Raw genomic sequence first — 21,046 nt, forward strand, 5'->3', positions numbered from 1 at the left:
AAGTTGCATAATGACAGCATTAACTTCTAGAAAAAGTGGGGTGTGAACCAATGTAATGTGTGGTGGGGAAGAGGGAAAAGGACTATATGTATTTGCTGTTCTTATCAGACCATTAAGCTTCAGGTGCAGACTTGATTTCCTGAATTTAAAAAGGCCTATTGATCTCAGAATTTCCACTCAGAGCCTGACCATTAGCCCAGCAAGCAGCTTCCATTAAAAGCTTCTTCTGTCATCAGGGAACTTGAAATCCCAGAACTGCGTTCAGCCCCTATGATAGCTGGGTGAAGTTTCTATCCAAATCTTACAAGTAAATTGGTTTTTGCTCTTATTCACATTATCCCTTTTTGCCTATTCACAGGGACTGTTAAATGAACTTCTACTTGTATAGTTGGGACGGGCCCCAAAATGCCATCAAATGCCACAACCTTCCCCTCCCCCGCCTTGGGTAGGGCTGTATTTATTCCTGTATTTATTCCTTAAATTCTTTTTTTTCCCCTAGTGACCCCTAAGGAAGAGGAATCCAGGTACAAGATTCAGGCTCTTCTTAGGCAGTTCTTGACCCTCCCCCCCCCCCATTGCCAGCCCAGGATATTTCTTCTTATTCTAATCTCAGTGGACATGAACGCCCTCCAACTGCTCAACCATTACTGGGTCCTCTCTACCCTCTCTGTCCTTCAGCCTAGAGCATCTGCCTTGTGCCTTAGGGACAATCACCTTAAAGCTAGTCCTGACCTGTTTGGAGGGTTCTAGGTCTGGGTGGGGGTAGAATGTCCCAGTTGGTGGGGTACTATGACCTTTGTCAACAGCTCTGGGGTTTTACCAGTGATGATTTAGGCATGCACATTTTGTGCTATTCCCTAATAGCACAATTAGACGCAATGTGCTTTGAGTCTAGGAGGTCTCCCATGTTAGATTTTTGACTGATTTGTACATTAAGATTAAGCTCACAAGTTCTGTACAAAAACAAAACAAAACAAAAAACAAAAAAACCCCCAGGAAGTTACACAGTTGATCCTCATTTGGGCAGAAGAAAGTAAAATTCTGTATTTTTGTTTCCTGCCACTCACATTGTTAACCTATCTATCAACAAATATTTGTAGGCGCAGGGGGCAGGCGCAGCTGGCGACAAATAAATGCGCTTGGGCCGTCTGAGGCCACTGTCAGCCGGGAGGCGGGGTGCGGCTGCCATGGCACGGAGCATCTTGCCACCAGGGGGTAGCACAGAGCTGCCGCTCCAGGTCGTGGGCCCCTTCCGGTCACACTTGATAATTTATGTAACGTGGAAAACCCGCTGGGACGTTTACATGAACCATTTGTGCTGCTTTTTTCAGGCGGACTTTTCACTTGAAGCATCACAGAGGAAAGGGCTCATCAGAGGTCCTGGGAAAGGCATAGAAAGCTACCAGAGTGATTTATATACATGTTTTTAAATAAACCAACAGCTCCTCTCTGGACTTAGCAGGCAATACTGAAGTTGAGGGGGTTAGCACTGTGCTTGTCTGAGCTCTGAGCTCTGGGGACAGACACAGTTGACAGCAAAACTTGATCCTGAAGCCAAGAAAGGAACATTTGAACTGTATGCTTTGGTTTCTGTCACACACACTTTTATTTCACAACATTGGGGTACTGGGTTAGATAAAGACTTGGATCTCTCAAAAAGCTGAGAGAAGACAAGGTAAAGAAACACATAAGGCATATAACATACCGATGTTTAGAAAGGTGTAAATAGTGTGTGTGTGTGTGTGTTTGTGTGTGTGTGTGTGTGTATGTGTGTGTAGGAATCAAGAAGAGACCACTTTCAAATCTAAATACTATGTAGGATTGTCACTTTCATATGAAAAATACTACGTTCCCTTAATAAGTCATGGATGAACGTTTTGAAAAGTGTGGTCTATGGACCACCTGCATTGGAATCTCCTGTGGTAATGTTAGAATGCAGATTCCAGGGCCCTACCCAGACCCACTGACTCAGAATCTGGGGGTAGGACCCGAGAATCTGTATTTAGCAACCTCCAGGGAGTAATCGTCAGCTCACTAAAGATCAACAGCCATGACATAAATCATCAATGTTAAAATAGGAACAAACCTTAGTTGTACATTTGATCCAAGCCAAGAAAGAAAACAACTAAACCACTAAAGGGGCAGCAAAGTTTGCCATTCATCAAACTGTTCATTCGGAATATTAAAGCTACAAAAAAAGAAACACAAGTATATGGCTTTAAAACGACGAGGAAGTAACTGCAAAGACTGTATGGTAATTAAAGGTGCTTTATTTTTGAAGTGTTCTTTAAACACAATTATTACAAAAAGAAGCACATGTTCATGTTAGAACATTTTGGAACTATAGAAGAGAATAAAGTCTTTTATTTTTGTACTTACATGCATATATTTCAGCATTCAAGAGGTACATAGGATATACAGTGATAAAGTCTCCTTGCCACCTTCATGTTTGTTCTCTCTCAAGCCCATAGATGATAGCATACTCTACACATTGTTCTGTCCTTTGCGTTCTTTTTTCAGTTTTATTTACATGCATTTGAAATTTTTATGTAAGAGAATGACATGATTCAATTTTCATGTTTAAAAGATCATCTGGGCTGTCATGTAGAGAATGGATTCTCTGGTCATTCATCTTCCCGACCATCCATCCATCCATTTGTCCACACATCCATTCATTTATGGAGCACCTAATCTATTTTTTTCCCATTGGTGAAAATGTTTACATGTTTTTTTATTCAGCCATCTTTTAAGATTTTATTAACAGATATAGGCATTATGGCAAAATTATTGGCTTATGAAATATATTTATACATTCTACTTTTTATGTTAAGGTGGAAGGTTTTAATTTTGGGAAAGCAATAATATTAATGGCTGTGATAATTAAAAACTAAATCAGAATGTCCTAAAAGTGAACACACAAAAAAATTGAATCTATTATATCTCTCCCTGTCTGTTTATTTATCTGTCCATCTTCATTTATCTGCCTGTATTGGGGTTCGGCTCGTGATTTTTTTCTTTTTACAACCCTATTATCTAATTTACTTTCTTCAAATTTTGCCAGTTGTTCCACTAATATTCTCTATAGAAAAATAAAAAAAAATTTTCTGGTCCAGTATTCCATCAAGGGTCATGATTTCTTATGAAGAGAATAAAAAGCATAACAGTATATATTGTGGTCTTTGATGGCGTGCCAGGTCTGCTGCTAGGTTCTGAGCATACAGAGAGAAGGCAGTCGAGGTCCCTTTTCTCAAGAATCTCACAGTCAAATGAGGAGGCAGCCAATAATCAGACAGTTACAGTACAATGTGGTAAGCACTATGAAAGTGTGATATCGAAACAAGAACCAGAGCATAGAAAAGAGATACCAAATCACTTAAAGGGTCAGGGAGAACTTCCTGGAGGCGGTGACATTGTGCTGAGTTTGAAGGAGCATCATCCCTCAGGGAAGAAGGTGGGGAGGGGATGGGGGGGGCAAGGAGGTAACATTTCAGTCACAGGAAACCACCTGGCAAAAAGATGATAATTGTGATGGAGAATAGGATGCTTGGGAAGGAGTGATGCATTCTGAGGACTTCTATTATTTCTTCCCACTAGTTGTGTATATATACATGTACATACGAGGTTGGACAATTAAATTCGCGAACTCATCCTAGAAAAAGTGCTACATACCTCATTGCTGAATATCACTATGGTCACCTTCGAAGGACTCCCCTTGGGAAGCTATGCACCGACACGAGAGCCTAGTCCACCCTTCAAAGCAGTTTTGGAACTCTTTCTGGAATGGCCATCAGAGCTGTCGTCATATTACCCTGGATGTCCTGAATGTCATCAAAATGTCTTCCTTTCAATATTTCCTTTATCTTCGAGTAAAGAAAGAAGTCACTGGGGGCCGGATCAGGTGAGTAGGGAGGGTGTTCCAATACAGTTATTTATTTACTGGCTAAAAACTCCCTCACAGACAGTGCTGTGTGAGCTGGTGCATTGTTGAGATGCAAAGATATTTCTTAACTTTAGTTAATTTATCCTTCATATTTTTAGGCAGTATTTATTAATATCTGATAAAAAAATGAACGTAATAAGCTTGTATTTCCACCTTCTCCTTACTTCTCTCCATTTCTTAATACTGAATTATATTGATTACTTGATTTACTTTACAGTTTTAAATTTAATTACAACCTATTACTTGATTTATTAGCCTTAAATTACACACTTTTACCAGGGATTATGAAAGATGAGAATATCAACATACCTACACTGCTTTATATCTCCTATCCATTTTTCTTATTTTATTTGTTATATCATTACTATATTGTTAAGGTTTATAATATCTACATTCTGTTTTTTTTCCCCTCCTTCTTCCACCCCGCCTCACTCCGGTTCAAGCAGTTGTTTCTCAGTCTAGTTGTGTAAGACACAGCTCCCTGTCCCATGCTGGTGTTATGAGCCTTGTGCTTCCCCCGGCTGAGGCAGTCAGTTGCCGTTCGTTGGTGGCTGCTCACAGCAGCTCACGGCAGCTTTCACTGGCTGCCAGCCACCCACGATGGCTGCTGGCCACCAGCTGCTCCTGGCAGCACATGGCAGCCCGCGAGCCCACTCCGACCTCCTGGCTGCTCAAGGCAGCCCAGCTCCAGGGAGAGCCGTTGTTCACAATCTTAGCTGTAGAAGGCACAGCTCACTGGCCACTGTGGGAATCAAACCAGTGACCTCGGCATTAGGAGCATGGCGCTCCAACTGCCTGAACCACTGGACCGGCCCTACATTCTGTTTTTTAATCATAATTTCTATTTGTTTTAGTCTTAGTCCTACCTATAATACCATATTTTGCCATGTATAAGGCACACCCATGTTTTTTGGTCCAAACTTTCAGGGAAAATATCTTTCATTTTAATTTTTTAATTCAAATTTTTATTTGTCTCCATTTAGGTACTTGTTTTTTGTATTATAAAGGAATTTTAGCGTTTATTTTTAAACATATTATGGTACAAGAAGTTTTATATAACAAATAATTACAAAACTCAAGAAGAGATACAAGGTACAAGAAATTTTATGTACTGGTAACAAATTTAGATATTTACACATCATAGAAGGCCAAGAACTCTTCATCATTGCAAGTTCGTTGTAAGTTCAACAAAACCAATCATCGTATTCCAGGGTATTATTTTGCATACGGATATCGTTATTGATTTCTAGAGTTACACTTTTAACTCATGAGCATAAATAAAAGAATTAAAAACATTTATATAGAATCAGAATTAGTATTACCCATGTATAATGTGCCTTACTTTTCCCTCACAAATTTGGGCAAAAAGGTGCGCATTATACATGGCAAAATTTGGTAGGTTTTTTTTTTCACTTAATGATAAACTGAATATATTCTCATGTTATTCTTTTACAATATTGATTTTGACAGCTGCATAATATTTCTGTATGGATAAATTATTTATTTTATTTTATTTTATTTATTAAGTTATTTATTTAGCCAGTCCCCTACTATTAAACATTTAAGTTGTATCTAATATTACTAGTACGATTGGTATGAACCAGGCTAACCTCTCTGAAATTTACAACTATATTTCCAACTCTTGAAAAGAGTAATTAGAATTCAATTCCTATCAGGACAGTGGTCTCAGATTTTAGTGACCATTCAAATCTCCTGGGGGTTTGATTAAAATACAGATTATGATTCTGTAGGTCTGTCCAGGAACTAAGATTCTGCACTTCAAACAAGTTCCCAGATGGTGCTGAGGCTGCTGGGTCTTTGGACCACACTTTGATTAGTAAGGTCTCTGAATATACTTTGTGTCTGTGGAATTTTGCTTGAATGAAAAAAAATGCTAGGAAACAGTCTGCAACAGTGGTTCTCACAGTGTCTTGTGACATGCTTTAAAATATTAGGTTTGGGGTGGACGGGTGGCTCAATTGGTTAGAGCTTGAGCTCTGGGCAACAGGGTTGCCGGTTCGATTCCCACATGGATCAGTGAGCTGTTCCCTCCTCAATTAGAATGAAGATAATGAGCTGCTGCTGAGCTGCCACTGAGCTCCTGGGCGGCTGGATGGCTCAGTTGGTTGGAGCGCGTGCTTTCAACCACAAGGTTACTGGCAACGGATGGTGGGTGTGCCCCCTGCTTCTAAGATTGAACAACAGCAACTGGAGCTGGAGCTGAGCTGTGCCCTCCACAACTAAGATTGAAAGGACAACAACTTGACTTGGAGCTGATGGGTCCTGGGAAAAACACACTATTCACCAATAAAGTCCTGGAAATACACACTGTTCCCAATAAAGTCCTGTTCCCCTTCCCCAATAAAATCTTCAAATAAATTAATTAAATTAAATATTAGGTTTGTATCAAAGTAATTTGTAGCAAACCACTGTTATTTGTGAATGTTCATTTTGCAATTTTATTAGTGCACCAGCAAGGTTACCCTTATGTTGTATATTTCTTCACTCGTCTGGCCTGTCGGGGATGTGTCTATGGGAACTGACCAGATGTGCACATTGCTGTCACGTGGGGAAAAGCTGGGGACCAACAACAAAACAGACATCAGATGGGTACCCTGGAGTGAGTTGATGAAAAGAAGCCTTTGAACCCCAATTTGTAAATGATATCTGCACTTCTAACCCTTGGAGACATGTCTTTCATTTGGTGGGTGGGTGGATATTTAGGTGGTTTTATCCTACCAGGCCCTAAGTGATTTGTTCCCCTGCCTGCCTCTCCCAGTTATATTCACCTCCTTCATGTTCATCCTACACAGGGATTTGGCAGACTTTTTTTATAAAGAGCCAGACAGTAAATAACTTCACTGAAAATTTGTCTCTGTTGTGACTATTCAACTTTGCCCTTATAGAGCAAAAGCAGCCATAGACAACAGATGAACAAATGAGTGTGCCAATAAAACTTTATTTATAAAACCAAATGGGGGGGCCATAGTTTGTTGACCCCTACTCCAAGACACTAAATACACTTATGCTTTAGAGTTTTCACACCAATTGTTCCCTTTGCTTAGAACTCACTTCCTCTAGATGAGCCTAGAACTTGTTCCCTTACTCCATTCAGATTTCTTAGATGTCAGGTCATCCAAAAGGCCTTCCCTGACCACCCAGTCTAAAATACTTCCCCACCCCATGTCTCTATGTCCTTTTTTTGCCTCTGTACTATGCTAAATACTTCATTCAGTTGCTTTATGAATAATATCGCTTGTATGATACTTCTGTAATTCCTAGAGAGAAGTATATGTGCTTATAGGCAGAGTATTTTTTATACATATAGCAGTTTATTTACAGTGGACTATCTGTAGAGCTAGAACTACATTTGTTATACAGAGTTTGTTGTAGTCATATTCCTTCTAATGAGTTTCCCTCTGCGATTTAGACAGAGTTTGGCCGTACCAAACATATTATATGGTGAAATGGCACAGGGTGATATGAAAGAATTGCTTTGTTCTAGATCCGCATCAATGAAAAAATAATGTCTGGTTATTCTGGCTTTTCTTATGGATTACAGCCAGTCCTACCCAATATGTAACTTCAAAGAACTATTGATGGAAAGAGGGGGAATTTCCTACATAATTCACATATTTCCCCCAAGCAGAGGAAGCCTCACCGCCTAATGAAAGGCTGGTCAAAGCAGGGTGGGTAGAGCAACTGGGAGAGACATTTCCTGAGCAAAGATGATCAAAGAGGAAATTCATGTTAGGATATGACAGCTTTGGAGGATCCAGCCCACAGAGAAGAGAGAGGTCGGGTTCTGAAGAGTCCACACAGGGTGTCAGTGACTTTGCTGCTGCAGCCTCTGGAAATCTCCATCAGCGCATCCTTCGAGAGCAGCTGAAGCAAGTCTCTCCACGTGGACCACTGAGGCAGAGGATGTGTGAGCCCCACATGCTGTTACGGAGATAACTCCAACTTGGCGGTGTTGCTGGGGTTCAGGTGGCCTGGCGTACTCGCAGGGGGTTTTCACCATGGATGCAGAACAGCTCAAGAGATATTGCATTTCTAATGTGAGGAGTGACTTAAGACTAACCCAGTGAAAGAACGCCCCCTGCTAGAAGAGGGGCCGGATCTGAGAAGCAGGCGGAGTCCATGGCCAGGAGAACGGGAAAGAACAGTGGTTTCCGCTGAGGCTCAGGCTCCTAAATGTGGCATCTTTTCTGGACTTCTGGCCCTATCATGCTTTGGTTAGCAGGCTTCATGAGCTTTACCAATTCCTAAATGAAGATGTTTTTGTAAATACCTTATGAAGTGTGATGTTAAGGATGGTTTTCTGGATTGCTAAGAATATTCCAACCTAGTATAATTCTTAATGTAACATGATTCTTATATATAAAACGAGTGTACATAAGATGTCTTTTCATCTGTATTTTGAAATGGGCCTTTCCAAAGGATGCTGTTGGAGGACATTGTTTAGCTTACACAGAGTGAGATGTCTTTACTTTGGTGTGTGTCTCCTGCATTTTGGTTCTGGAGTTTCTGCTTCCCGTACCAGGATTTGAAAGGTGAAAAGAGCTTGAGGATGGTTTCATTGTGAAGTTGCATACTTGGTGGGAACCAGCAGGGTTCAATAAAACTGCAAATTCAATTTCTTAGGAATTTCGAAGGCTCCGAAGCTTTCTGGAGGGCAAAATATACGGTGACGAAACACCTGTCTCTTTAAGCTAAAAATGTACATGAACTGTTATAGATTGCTGAAGAAAGGACCTAAAATGTAAAGTAACTCTGGCCTTTTGCTGTAACTATTAACATTTGTGTCATTATGTTCCCAAGTCCTAGAACTGAATTTCTAATTCCACCTTAGGTCATTGGAATTGACAAATCTTCTCTGTCAACATTATTTACTATTTCAAGTCCTTGCTCTTTCACCCAGTAGATATGGAAAGTTTAAAAAAAAAAATGCTTGCCAATTCCGTCCAGGTGTTAGCCAGCCTGGGGCAGCCCAAAACAGTCCATCTCTTGGCCCAGGACTGCTCAGTGTTTATAATTCTCAGCTATTGATTTTGTTCTTGAAGGTTGTAACACAGATAAATTCCGAGGTCTGCTGATCTTACATGAGGAGAAGCCACAGTAGTTCATTCTAACACTGGTGCCCTGTATTGGGGGGGAGGGGAGAATGTAATTGTTGGATTTACTGTAGGCTATGGGTCTTTTTCTCTTTCTAAAATCATTTTGTTAGTTAAAATGAGCCTCTGTACCAAAGACTAATCTATCACTGTTTGGAATCTGCAGGGAAACAACTCAGATTTATGGAAAGAGGAGTTCATAACACTGACTAGACTTGGGGCTCCTCCCTTGGACCCCTCTAACTTGTCACTTGTAATTCTCATTCTTTTCCCCACCTCCGCAATTTCCTCCTCTCTTTGACTACAGCCCTTTTCCCCATTTAAACAGTCTGCTGTTTTTCTTTATTTTCTTATATTCAGGCCTCATCTTTTTACACCTACCTGTCCCATTTTGGTGATACTTAATCTCTTCTCCTTTCTTGTCCTAATATCCGGTCTATTTTTCCATCTTCTCCAACTATCTGGCTACATTTGTTATCAAGTACATCAGTTTGTACTTCTTGGGTTCCCCCCCCAACCCCACTGTCGTGCGGGGCGTCCGGCGCGGTCTCTTCTCCCTCTCCCCTCATAAGAACGCAGGACACGGTAAGGCCAAAAAGGAACACCCACGGAGCCATAGATAGGGGAGTCAAACCAATATATTCTCGCTGGTGGCTGGGCTGGAGACACAGGAAGCAGGATCTACATAATCTGCCTAACAGCAGTCCGTGCTTGCCAGCCACCATCTTCTTGCTAGCCCCCATTCCTTCTGCTAGCGTAGCCACAGCTGTTATATTAGTGGCCAATGGCTCACTGGTTACAGCTGACAGCCAACTAGCCACAGCTGCTGGCCATCTGATCACGGTTGATGGCTATTTACTACCCGAGCCAGCACTTTTCTATGTGAGGCCGAGAGCCTGGAAACTGCTTTTTTGGGGCTTTGTCCCCACACCCACACACACACAATTTCTTATAAAGGAGACCCCACTGTTTTCAGTCTTTCTCTTTACTGTGTGTGTGTGTGTGTGTGTGTGTGTGTGTGTGTGTGTGTGTATGTGTATGTTTGTGTGTGTTGGGGCAAAGGAGGGAGGGCGGAGACGTTGAAAGACACTGAACTGTACATGTTTCTGACATTGGCTTTGAGAGGATAGTGAGAGAAAATTTTGGGTGGGGGGAATTCCCAACCCTTGGGAACGCTTATACAGATGGTAAATGAGTGAGATCCTTCACAAATTCTAGGTGGAACTCAGTTATCCCCATCTGCGGGGCATCAGTCACTTAAATGTGGCTTTATGAAGTGATTCCCCGATAAAGTACAGCACAGGGAATAGAGTCAATGGAATTGTAACAGCTGTATACGATGTCAGAGGGGTAGTAGATTGGGGGGGTTATCACTTTGTGAGGGGTGTAAATGTCTAATCATTATGTTGTTTTGTACACCTGAAACTAATGTAAAAAATCAAATTAAATTAAAAAAAAGAAAAAATGTGGCTTTATATTGCATGTGAACCTAGGTGAGTCTGGAGGCCAAGAATTCTCATTTATTATCCCTATGGCTCAGCCTCTGCAGAGCAGGGCAGCTCCCCTTACCCTCTCTTCAGCCTGGGGTTAAGTCCTATTAAGTCAGAGTGCACCCTCTTTTCCTGAGGTTGCGTCAAACCTACTTACCGGGTTGTACCAATGTGGTGGTCATTATAGTTGACTCTTGAATAATGCAGGGGTTAGGGGCACCAGCCCCCCACACTCAAAAATCCACATATAATTGACTCCCCCAAACACTTAACTACTGTCATCCCTTGGTATCTGTGGGGGATGGGTTCCCAGACCCCTGCAGATGCCAAAGTCTGTGGGTGCTAAAGTCTCTTACATAAAGTGGAGTAAAACAATGCATATGGTGGGCCCTTCGCATCTGCAGATTCCCAACCATGGATCGAAAGTACTTTTTTCAATTCCCAGTGGGTTGGATCCACGTATGCGAAACCCAAGAGTAGGGAGGGCCAACTGTGTATTTACTGAAAAACGTCCACATTTAAGTGGATCCATGCGGTTCAAACCCATGCCATTCAAGGGCCAACTGTATTGGTGGGAGCAGACGTTTTCCTGGGGGTAAGGAAGGGAGAAAGCTCCGAGCTCCATCTTGTTCCTGTGAAGTGTCAAAGACACAGAACACTGAGAACATCGATAAGGAAGCGAATGAAGTTGAAAGCAAGGTTGGTGCAGAGCCACTAAAATGCAGACGTTCTGTGTGCGGATGTCGGGGTCCGGGGGTGGTGGTGTATATTTGTAGTTCGCTCTCAGAGTATTATGGTTGGAAAGGGACAATTACCAGAGCTTATCTAAAAAACAGGTGTTTTTAAAGAGACCTTCAGAGAAGTACATTGATCTTCTCACAGGGGTAACTGAAATGGTGGAGGAATTAGGGAGAATCTTCATTCCTCTGCTCTTCTGTAAGAGTGAAAAACCTGGAGAGCAAGCGAAGATTTAAATTGATGAGAAGTTCATTTTTCTGAAGATGAATCTCTGCGCAGCAGCTTTATTCAAAGTCTGTGGCCTATTTGCAAACAAGGCCCGTGCTTTTATGGCATTAAAAAAAAATGGATTTAATGGACTGAGTTTGTTTAGACAAGGATATCAAATGAATGAGTGGAATTAGAATACACATCCATTTGGCTGTCAGTCATTGTCGAAACCTCAAGACCACCCAGCTGCTCTAATTAAATGACATTGCACTCCCTGTATAAAGGCTGAGATGGATAAGTCAGTACTTGGTAAGTGCTTTGAAGCTGAAAATCATGAGATGAGTAATGAGAGTTTTTTCCTTGGGTTGGAAACGGCATCTTTTGTGTTTTCTCACTGCACTGTGAGTCACCTAGGTTGACATTGCAGAAAACCTCCTCTTCCAAAAGAAAAGCAAGAGAGACACAGTAATGGTAGGCTTTTATTTGACTTACAAGGCAAATTAGGAAAGAGCCTGAATCCGTTCACATCTGTACAAGGAATTATACACCAGACACATTTGCTGGTCGACCAGATAGACGCTGGTCGTATTTCACATAAATTTCTACATTAAGAAATTGCACGAAAATTATCTTGTTTAAACATTCATGAAGAGCAAACATCCCCCAAGAGCACTGAAGACAGAAATTCAGCTTTGGCCCTCCTGTGAGCTTGGCTCACCTCTCTCTTGGTGTATTTAAAGATCTCTGTGAAACCCCCTCCAAAACCAACAGGACTTCGAGGTTTACCTGCTTTGAGGGTGGGATTATTTTTAGTGGGAACTGCTTAGAAGAACTGTAGATTTGGAAGTAAAGTGTGGACCATGTGGCAAGACCCAGGGCTGCCTGTCTGGGGTGAATCTTGCTCCTTCCTGGCGACCCCACGGGCTCCCCTGCAAAAAAGCCAACAACTTGTTCTATGTTCCAAACTTTGCTGGGAGCTCTTTTTCACCACCTTTGAGCATTCTCATTTATCTGTGTTTTTCTTCTCCTGGATTGCTTTGACAGTGATAATTAGTCATGCTAGGTTGTCCAGGTGGACTATTGATCGTTTTGACAGGCCCCTTCAGAAGATTGCGTAACCCCAGTATAAGTTAGGATCCAAGCCGCTGGCTGCGGCATTCCTCACTGCACCAGCCGGGTGCAATGGGGCACATCATTTTCAGCCCTGGCAGCACCTCACTCTCAGCTGCACCCCTAAATTGGTCACAGCTGAGAGAAGAGCATTCACGTTATGGCTAACAGGGTTACCTCTCACTGAGGCATCAAGGAGAGGAGTGTGGGGAAGCTTGCTGTGGGGATGGGGGGGGTGAAGGGGTAGTGGGAGTGGGGAAGAGATTGGATGCATCAGAGGGAAATGCATCACTGCTGGATGGGATCCTGAAAAACTGGCTAAAATGACTAAAGGGAGAGAAAACTCTCCCCTCTATAGATTTCAATGTAGTCGAAATCCAAGAGACTTCGGGGAGTTAATGGGAAAACAATTCTTCTTATCTGCTTCCTGCCAATCTGTATCCATTGACAGAGCAGAAGTAATTATAGATACTGTAGACACACAGCGACATTAAGTGTTTGAAATTATACTGCTTAACAACGCTTCCTGATGTGGGTCTCCCACCTCGCAGGGCCCGGGAGCTGGTTTGAGCCAGCGGGTAACACTGTAGGGCTTTGGTCAGCGTGTGCACAGAAGTTTCTCACATTGGGGCATTTCGTTTCCCAAGAAAACTTGCTCCAGCGAAAAGACAAAAAAGTTAGAGTTGATACAAATTTGGTTTCTGTTGACTATTTAGCATGTCATTCACATAGTTGTCTTAGCAGAGTAAGCTGACATATTTTTATTTGAGCGTTTTTATAGAGTTTGCCTCAGAGGAGCCAAAAGCAGGGTCAGCACTGTAGATTAGAATCAATTCAGTGGAAGGAAAATAAACCTTTGGAATATGTTTTGCCTTCCCTGAGCACGTAGCAGGCATTAGCAATAATGGGAGCCCTGTCTGTGCATGGAGAGGAAGCATCTATGTCCCAGCCCCACACCCGTCCTTGCCCTGGGTTCTGTGGTCTCATGACCTTCACAGTGGGTGGGGTTATTCTGGATTCATCAGCTCCTAACTTAAGGCTGCTTTGCACAGGACACATGCACACACTCACGCATACACAGTATTGTTTCCTTGTGGAAGAAAGAGATGGGGGGAGGGAGACGGAAGTTGTTGACCCATGACCCATATTGATGAGACGACCAAACTGTTCAGGGCATGGAGATGAACTGACTCAATTTGTCCTTTGTGCTGGCTGTGCCATCTTTGCTGGGCTAAAGTTGCTCAGTTTGCTGGTTTTCTCCAACTGTGGGGAGTACTACAGAAACAAAGGGAAAGGTTCAGGACCTTTTTAAAGGTTCTTTTAGTCCCCTCTGTGTGACTATCAGTACTTCAACAAGCACAGATGCATCAGAAAAACATTAAGCCAAACCATTAAAAGACCGTTGGATTTGCTATCATGTGCTGTTTTTATGCATATGCCTGCTGCCATGCATTTCATTTCTTAATTTTAAGACAAGGATGAGTGAGGTAGTAGGGTAGAGAGAGTAAAGCACACTCTACCCCTCCTCTCAGCAATATAAATCATCAAGGAGATGGCACCTTCACCGTACATTTGCTGCTGTTTACTCTTTAATGGGAACTCCGGAAAACACTGCTGAATTTTAGTGTATCTTGTGTGGCCATTTATATTTTTTGCCTATCCTGCCCAGAGGCCCCACTGGACTGGGAGGCAGAAGGTGGCCTGGTCCTAGTCCAGCTCAGCCACCGTCTAGCACTGTGACCTTGGGCAAGTCACCTCTGCAAGACCCCCTCCTCACTTCTGTAGAACAGGGCAGGAGGCATCTCCAAGGTCTTTCCCAGCTCTCGCGTCTCCGAGAACTCCACTGCTGTGGTCTTCAACAAGAATTGCATTGAGGTAATCATGTCCACAATCTGCAAAGTCATTTAAAAGGAAAGGCAACTTTGCAACATGTGGTTTTTCAGTTCTTGATTTAGCTATTCCAAAGATGGATATGGCAAGAACAAGTTGATAGGATTCAATCCCCACACACTTTTGAGGGAGCTGGCCAGAGTGCTGAACTGACCTTGCTGGTTGCACAGCTCACCATGCCCACACCCAGTGGCTCAGCAATAGTACCCCCAGGACAGAGGCAGACAAGTGTTCTCAGCAAGCTCCAGACTTATGACATCAGGCATATAAACAGCTAGTGGAATTTCGGAGTACATTGCATTTGATAGTTCCCAGACCTGTTAGAGCTATTTTTTATTTAGGAGAGTTTGGGAATAGCTTTGGCGGGAGTGCACTGCAGTTCAAATGAATATTAATAGTGGTCTCGGAGCAAAGAAAATATTTCCTTCAGTTCAGTATCTGGTATGTATCCAAGAACAAATTTCCTTAGTACTGAAAGGCGTGGGGCATGGGGGTGTGATGAGCCTTCCGAAATCAGGAATCACCAGTATCAGTTGGGAAAAGAACTCTACTTACAGTTTAAATCAAATTGTCTGAGCTTCCCAAGTGCCTCTTAACTGAACACTCTCTCCCCACAATTCCTCCCCTCAACAATTTATTTCTCACAGATAATACCAATCTCTCTCTTTGTCGCTGTGCAGTGTATTAATGATTCTCAAAATCTTTCAGTTTATCCAAAACTGAAACACTCGCACCAGAGCTGTACCATTCACTCCCCTACCATTAACCCACCAGTCCTCATCTCCCCTTCCCCATTCCAAAGAGAAAGCCAAATGAGTGTCCCCATTGGGAAGTCTGCCTTATTCTGGGGAGGGAGGAATGTCCCTGTCCTGCACCTTTACATTTTCTCCGTCAAGGAGGCAGTCTGCACAATTCCTTTCTTTAGCCTGAGGTCCTACTTCCCAATTAACATAGAGACAACACTTCACTGAAGCTGAAGTGGAAGAAATTTTCTGCTTGATGTGTTTTATGTCCCATTATTATTTCCCCTGCACATCACATGCCTCTCTGAGGGGCACAGGAGAATGTGCCTGGTGCAGGCTACAGGGAGAGGGTTCCCCATCACTTAAAAAGGAGAGAGAGATGGACTCACAAAGGAATTCATCCAAAGCCTCTCCCTCGGACCTCCCAGGAGGTCGGGACTCCCAACAGTTCTCTCCTGCTTTGGAAACTTCCTTTGTATCCATACAGCGCATTGCCAGCCTCGCAGGGTTGGCTGTTTCCTTCTCGTCTGTGTCTCTGCAGTGCTGCTACGTGTCTGCTTTCTCATCATGGCTGGGGCAGGAGTGATAGGTTGCTCACTATTTATGGGGTGAGACTGGAGGCAGGACAAACATTCATTGGCTCAAAGTGTGGAGGAGTGCAATCAACAACTACCCCCCCACACACACACCACCACCACCACCACCACCACCACAATGATTGAGCTCTTATTTTCATCAGGTGGGAGACATCAGAATTGTACATTTGCACATACAGACTATTCACAGCAATAAAGAAAAATGAATAAAGTCTATACAAGCTCCCAGGTGGGGGATTTCAAAGGGAAGGAACCCAGGGCAGGGGAAGCCTGCCTCTATGGTAACAGTGGGGGCTGGTAGTTGTCCCACAAGACTCTCTTCTTGGTTACATCCCCTAAAGTTAGAGGGTGCACCCAAGTGCCCATGCAACATACAGAATCTGCTCTGAAATGAGAAGTATTTCCATGGTGAGGTGGAGACACTCTCTCGACCCTTTGGGTTCCCGACAGTGGCAGGTAACCTATACCCCAGGTGCAGACTCTTTCCTAAAGTTCCCTAGACGGGCCCCAGAGGATTCTTGAGCAAGTCTAGAATAGAATTCAGAGCTCATACGTGTACGCAGGGCCAGGCAGGGGCCCAGCAGTGGACCTGCTCTGGTTCCCTGGGCATGGCAGGAGCAGGCACCAACGCCACCCAAATACCCAGGGGAGAAAGTGGGCAGCGGGAAAGGAAACCTTCAGGCACCTGCTCAATGTGCATTCTCGACATCACCCACAGCCATTTCTAGGAAGAGCTGCTGGTCATGGCCCAAACAAAGCCTCCCAAAGAGAAGCTGGGTGGTGAGATGAGGGGGCAAGCTGAGGGAAACAAGCAACCCGGACACATGAATAGCATCCCTTGATGGGGAAGCAGATGGGGGTGGTGACCCCAACCCGAGGTAAACGCGAGCTCTGTGTTTGGCTGAAGTTCTATCAGCCTCTTTCAGACTCACCCTCTGACAAGCCACAGTCCCACTAATACGCCATTGACCTCGAGTTTGAGTCTGGGGCTGATTTGCTGCTCTGTCTGGGGGAACCCCAGGGGCCTGTGGCTTAACGGGAAGAAATCCTCATTTTAGCAGCAATCGTTTTTCCTCTCTTCCCGCCACAGTGATCAAATTACCAGGCTGCTTCTCCTCAGAGAAAATGGATCCACGGGTCCCAGGAGGCACTGCCCATTTGCCTGTCTGATGGGTTGGGGAAGGGAAAGCAGGGGAGTATGTGTATGTGTGTCCCTCCCTCTCCCACCTGCGATGGCCACCCAGCAGCAGGGACACGTAGGGAGAGCGGGTGCTGGAGTCTCAGCTGCAGGAGGCCTGGCAGGTGGCTGCATACACGCTGCTGCCCGCCGTGCCACCACTGCTCAGGCTGCTGGTGGGACACTTGAGGGGCTTCATGCTGCTGTCCCTCTGCCTGTGCAAGTGCTCGAGCCGCCAGCGCTCCCAGCTCTTCCGAAACTCCATCTGGACCTTCCGTGGGAAAAGGAGGGAAACAAAAGCCATCATGCAAACCGACTGCCCACAAAATGGCCCCATTATTACATTAGTAGGGAAGGGAAAAAATCCACTGCATTCTATTAAGAGACACAAGTCAAGGCCTTCGGGCGCCTAAATTAATATCCCAATAAAATTGTTTATTGTTGTCTCCTTTTTTCCGCCTCTCCTCAGGAGAGAGATGGGCTTGATGATTTAATTGGTCGCTTCCATCTCTAAACTCTGTGACTCAGCTAAGTACCTTTCACAATCCATCACAGTGTTATTTAACGGAAGAGAATGAGAGAGAGAAATGCGGGGAGATGGGAGAGAGAAGGACAGCGAATCGGACTTCAAAGCGCACTCTCTAGGTCGCAGCCTGGACAATAAGAGGGACAGCACACCCCTACCCCTGGTGGCGCCCGCACTGGACGCTTACCCAGGTCCCAGTGCCTCATGGGAGGAAGGAAAGGAGGAAAGGAGGCTGGGAGTAGCCACAGCAGTGAGGAGGGGCTGCGGATGAGGGCTTCTCAGCCTGTATTTAAACTAATCCCGTCCAGGGACTAGTCCCAGCCCATGGGGGTTCAGCCCAGGAGAGTTCAGTCAACCAGAACACCTGCTGTGCTAGGCTCCCCCCATCAGGAAAAGCCCTCTCAAGAGGGCTGATGCTTGGGGACCAGGTTGTTGGGCAGAAAGATACAAATCCAACGACCACTGTGGAGCCCCACATCACGCGAGGCCCTGTGGTCGAGCCGTGGCTCCTTGTGATGGCCAGTGATTCTGATCCGCCAGAGGGGGCAGTTGGAACCAGCACGTCTAGCCCAGGACACCTGGAGTGCTCTTCCAGGGGATGTTCCCCATAAGTGTGACTTTCAGAGCTTCTCTGAGGCCCCCCACCCTTGCCCCCAGGCCTCCCCACTCCCCACACGGGAATGTCCGGGGCCTGAGCCCTCCCTTTCAAGCCACGGCCACCAGGACAGCCAGCTGCCAGCAGCTCATTAACAATGTCCCCATTATTTCCTATACAAACACCCCTCTTCTCTGCCTCCTGCAGGGGCTGTCACTCATACAGCTAAGCCCATCACGACGCCTGGTGTGGCCGCATGCCATCTCTTAAAAGAACTTCTGTGCCGAGTGGAGCTGAGGCCCAGAGCCTGCCTGGCAAGGTGGCCCCAGTATCGCAGGCAGTGTCGTGGAGCCCGGGCTGGAGGTGGGAGGGAGGTGGCGTGGACACCACCAATAGTCCCCCTCCTATGTGCCAGCTTGCCGCCCAGCTAAGGGTGTGTGGTGTGTGTGCAGACAGGTGGGAAGGGGATGCCCGAGGACAATGGTGACCTCTGCTTGTGCAGCAGCAGGGTGGCCAGTCTTGCCTCACAGCCCTTTACTGGTGAGGTGGCGAGAGAGATGGTAAACTGAGGCACACCCCTGGGAAGCCACCTCCAGGACTATAAAGGTCTCATGGATACCAGCAGGAAATCGGACCGGACCGGGACTTCTCAGAGTGCTGGGACTGGTGTCCCCTCTGTCCCCACCTCCCTTAGCACTTTCTCTGAACCTCAGCTGTAGAGCCCGTAATAACAACTGTCATTCAAATCCATCATGTATTGGGAACTGACTGCACGCCCAGCATTTTCCACGGATTATTTTAGTTAACTTTCACAGCAACCCTGTGAAGGAGCTCCTGTTATGACGCCCCACGTAAAGGTGAGGAAACTGAGGTGCAGAGTAGTCAAGTATTTCTCCCAGTCTCAGGCAGGATTTGAACCTAGATCTCTGACTCCAAAGCCGGTCTCCTAACCACTGCACTCTGCGTGCCGTGACTCTTTAGGTCATGCTTGTTTCTGGCCAGGTCTCCCCCCAACTCAGCTGGGAGCACCATGCGGGCGGGCACTGCGTCTTCCTCATCTCAGGTGCCCTGACCCTGGCATCATGCCCAGCATACAGTAGGTACTTGATAGCTGTTTTTAAAATGAGCTGAATGAATGAAATGAGCATCTGACATTGGGCTCCTTTGGTTACTGTGCTATTACAACGAAATACCAAAGACAGTAACGCAAATCCCAGACACCGCTCCAGCACTTAGTCAGTGCCTTCCACTCCTGCGTCCCAGAGCCTCTCGTCAGGCATCAAGCCAGGCTCTGGAGTTTGGGATGAACTGGGAAAGCTCATTCACCTCCATCTGCACTTGGGGAGACAGGCCAACCGATTGCCCGGGTCACACGGCCAGGCAGCGTCAGAACTGGATCAGGCGACGGAGTCAAGAGCCCATGAGAGGCCATGAGCTGCCACAAAACCACCCAGGTCTCCCCTCTCCTGGGCCCACTCCGCACCCACTGGCAGCCGGTGCAGGCCTTGGCACCCACACAGCACCAACATCCAAGACCGCCTTTCTCTTTGGGTCACAAGTACCTGGCATTGCCATGGCAACCCTGAGTCTGGAGAACAGCTCTGGGAACAGAGGCCTCAGCCCAGGAGCCACATGTGTTTGGTGACGTGTGTGTCCTTGTACCTAGAGAAGCCAGGGCCTGAGGCATTTCCAGGAAGGTTTCAGGGAACTAGGCAGTGCACTTAAACAAGGCAGGCACGATGGGTCCTCAGAGCTGGGCTGGACCCCGTGGCAGGAGCCTGGCATGGCCTGAGGGGAGAGGCCAGGGGGGACCTGGTGATTCAGGGGTCAGGTTATTTGCCAAGGGCAGAGTGAGGATATGTGCCCATCGTCCCTCCTTACAAAGCAGGGCCAGCCTGCAGGGTGGTACAGGCAAGAGGGTGGGTGACAGGGTGAACAGGCTTTGAGGAATGGAATCAGGAGAAGAGACTGAGCCAGGGTCCAGGTGAGACTCTCCGCAGAAGTGGTGGGGGAGCCATTGCGTAGGTGTATGCGTGCGTGTGTGTGTGTGTGTGCGCATGTGTGTGTGCATGTATGTGGTGAATGTGTGAGGCCAGCATGGCTTTGGGGGAAGGGGGAAAAGTGGGAAACGGGGTTGGGGTGTTGAGAAGGTGGCAGTAGGGAGCCTCACTCCCTTCATAGGCCTCTGCCCCGTCTGCCCCCCTCCCACCTAGGGATACCTGCCAGCCATCCTGTCCCCCAGAAAATACAGCATCAGAGCTTAGGGTCGGGTAGCACGTCATCCCTCTGGCTGAGAGCCATTCCTGAGGGGAATGCCACCCCGAGTGTCCGCTGCACCTGCCTTCCCTGCTTCCCTGGCCCATCCCACTGAGTCTGGCCAGCCCTCTGAGACCTGCCCATGGGAATAGCTTATTCACGGGCCACTCTGTGCATGGGGCTGCCTCCACCTCCCGAGCCCCAGCAGCCCTGAAGCATTCACAGGAAGCCTTCCCACAACCGGATAGCTCTACCACCTCCTAGCTATTGAATTGGGTCTGTTCATTTTACTTTGCAGAGCCTTAATTTTCTCCTCTGTAAAATGGGGATAACATCTGCTACGCAAGATTGGATTTAACAAAACATTTGAGCACCTTATACACAGTAAGTGCTCAGGAAATGTTTCCCTCTCTTTTAGAGATCTAAAGTCCACGTGGTCTGAGAATTATTACTTCCATTTTGTAGATGAGGAAACTGAGGTTCAGAGTGGGCATGGAACTTGCCCAAAGTCACACAGCTCGTTAAGTGATGGGACCTGGAAAGGAGCAGAGACCTGATGCCAAAGCCCACATCCTGGCGTCTTTCCTACTACATCACACTGCTTCTTTGAGCCACCTCACAGGTCCCGGAACTACCAAGGTCCCCAGCCACTGCTCCGCAT

At 45.7% G+C, this 21,046-nt stretch overlaps 1 protein-coding gene across 3 annotated transcripts in view; it reads right to left on the reverse strand.

The window, feature by feature from the left end:
• Nucleotides 1-11,956: 11,956 nt before the first annotated feature.
• Nucleotides 11,957-21,046, reverse strand: part of GLP1R (glucagon like peptide 1 receptor) — a 37,831-nt gene continuing 28,741 nt past the window's right edge. For 2 of the 3 annotated variants that reach the window (XM_081036330.1, XM_081036331.1), the window contains exon 13: nucleotides 14,813-17,279. In XM_081036330.1, the coding sequence (XP_080892456.1) occupies nucleotides 17,112-17,279 (168 nt within the window). In that variant the 3' untranslated portion in view covers nucleotides 14,813-17,111. Of the gene's footprint in view, nucleotides 12,422-14,812; nucleotides 17,280-21,046 lie in introns of those variants that run through there. The other variant, XR_013992440.1, reaches the window with a different exon arrangement.

The sequence above is a fragment of the Rhinolophus hipposideros genome, assembly GCF_964194185.1.
Source record: "Rhinolophus hipposideros genome assembly, chromosome: 3".
Taxonomy (NCBI): Eukaryota; Metazoa; Chordata; class Mammalia; order Chiroptera; family Rhinolophidae; genus Rhinolophus; species Rhinolophus hipposideros.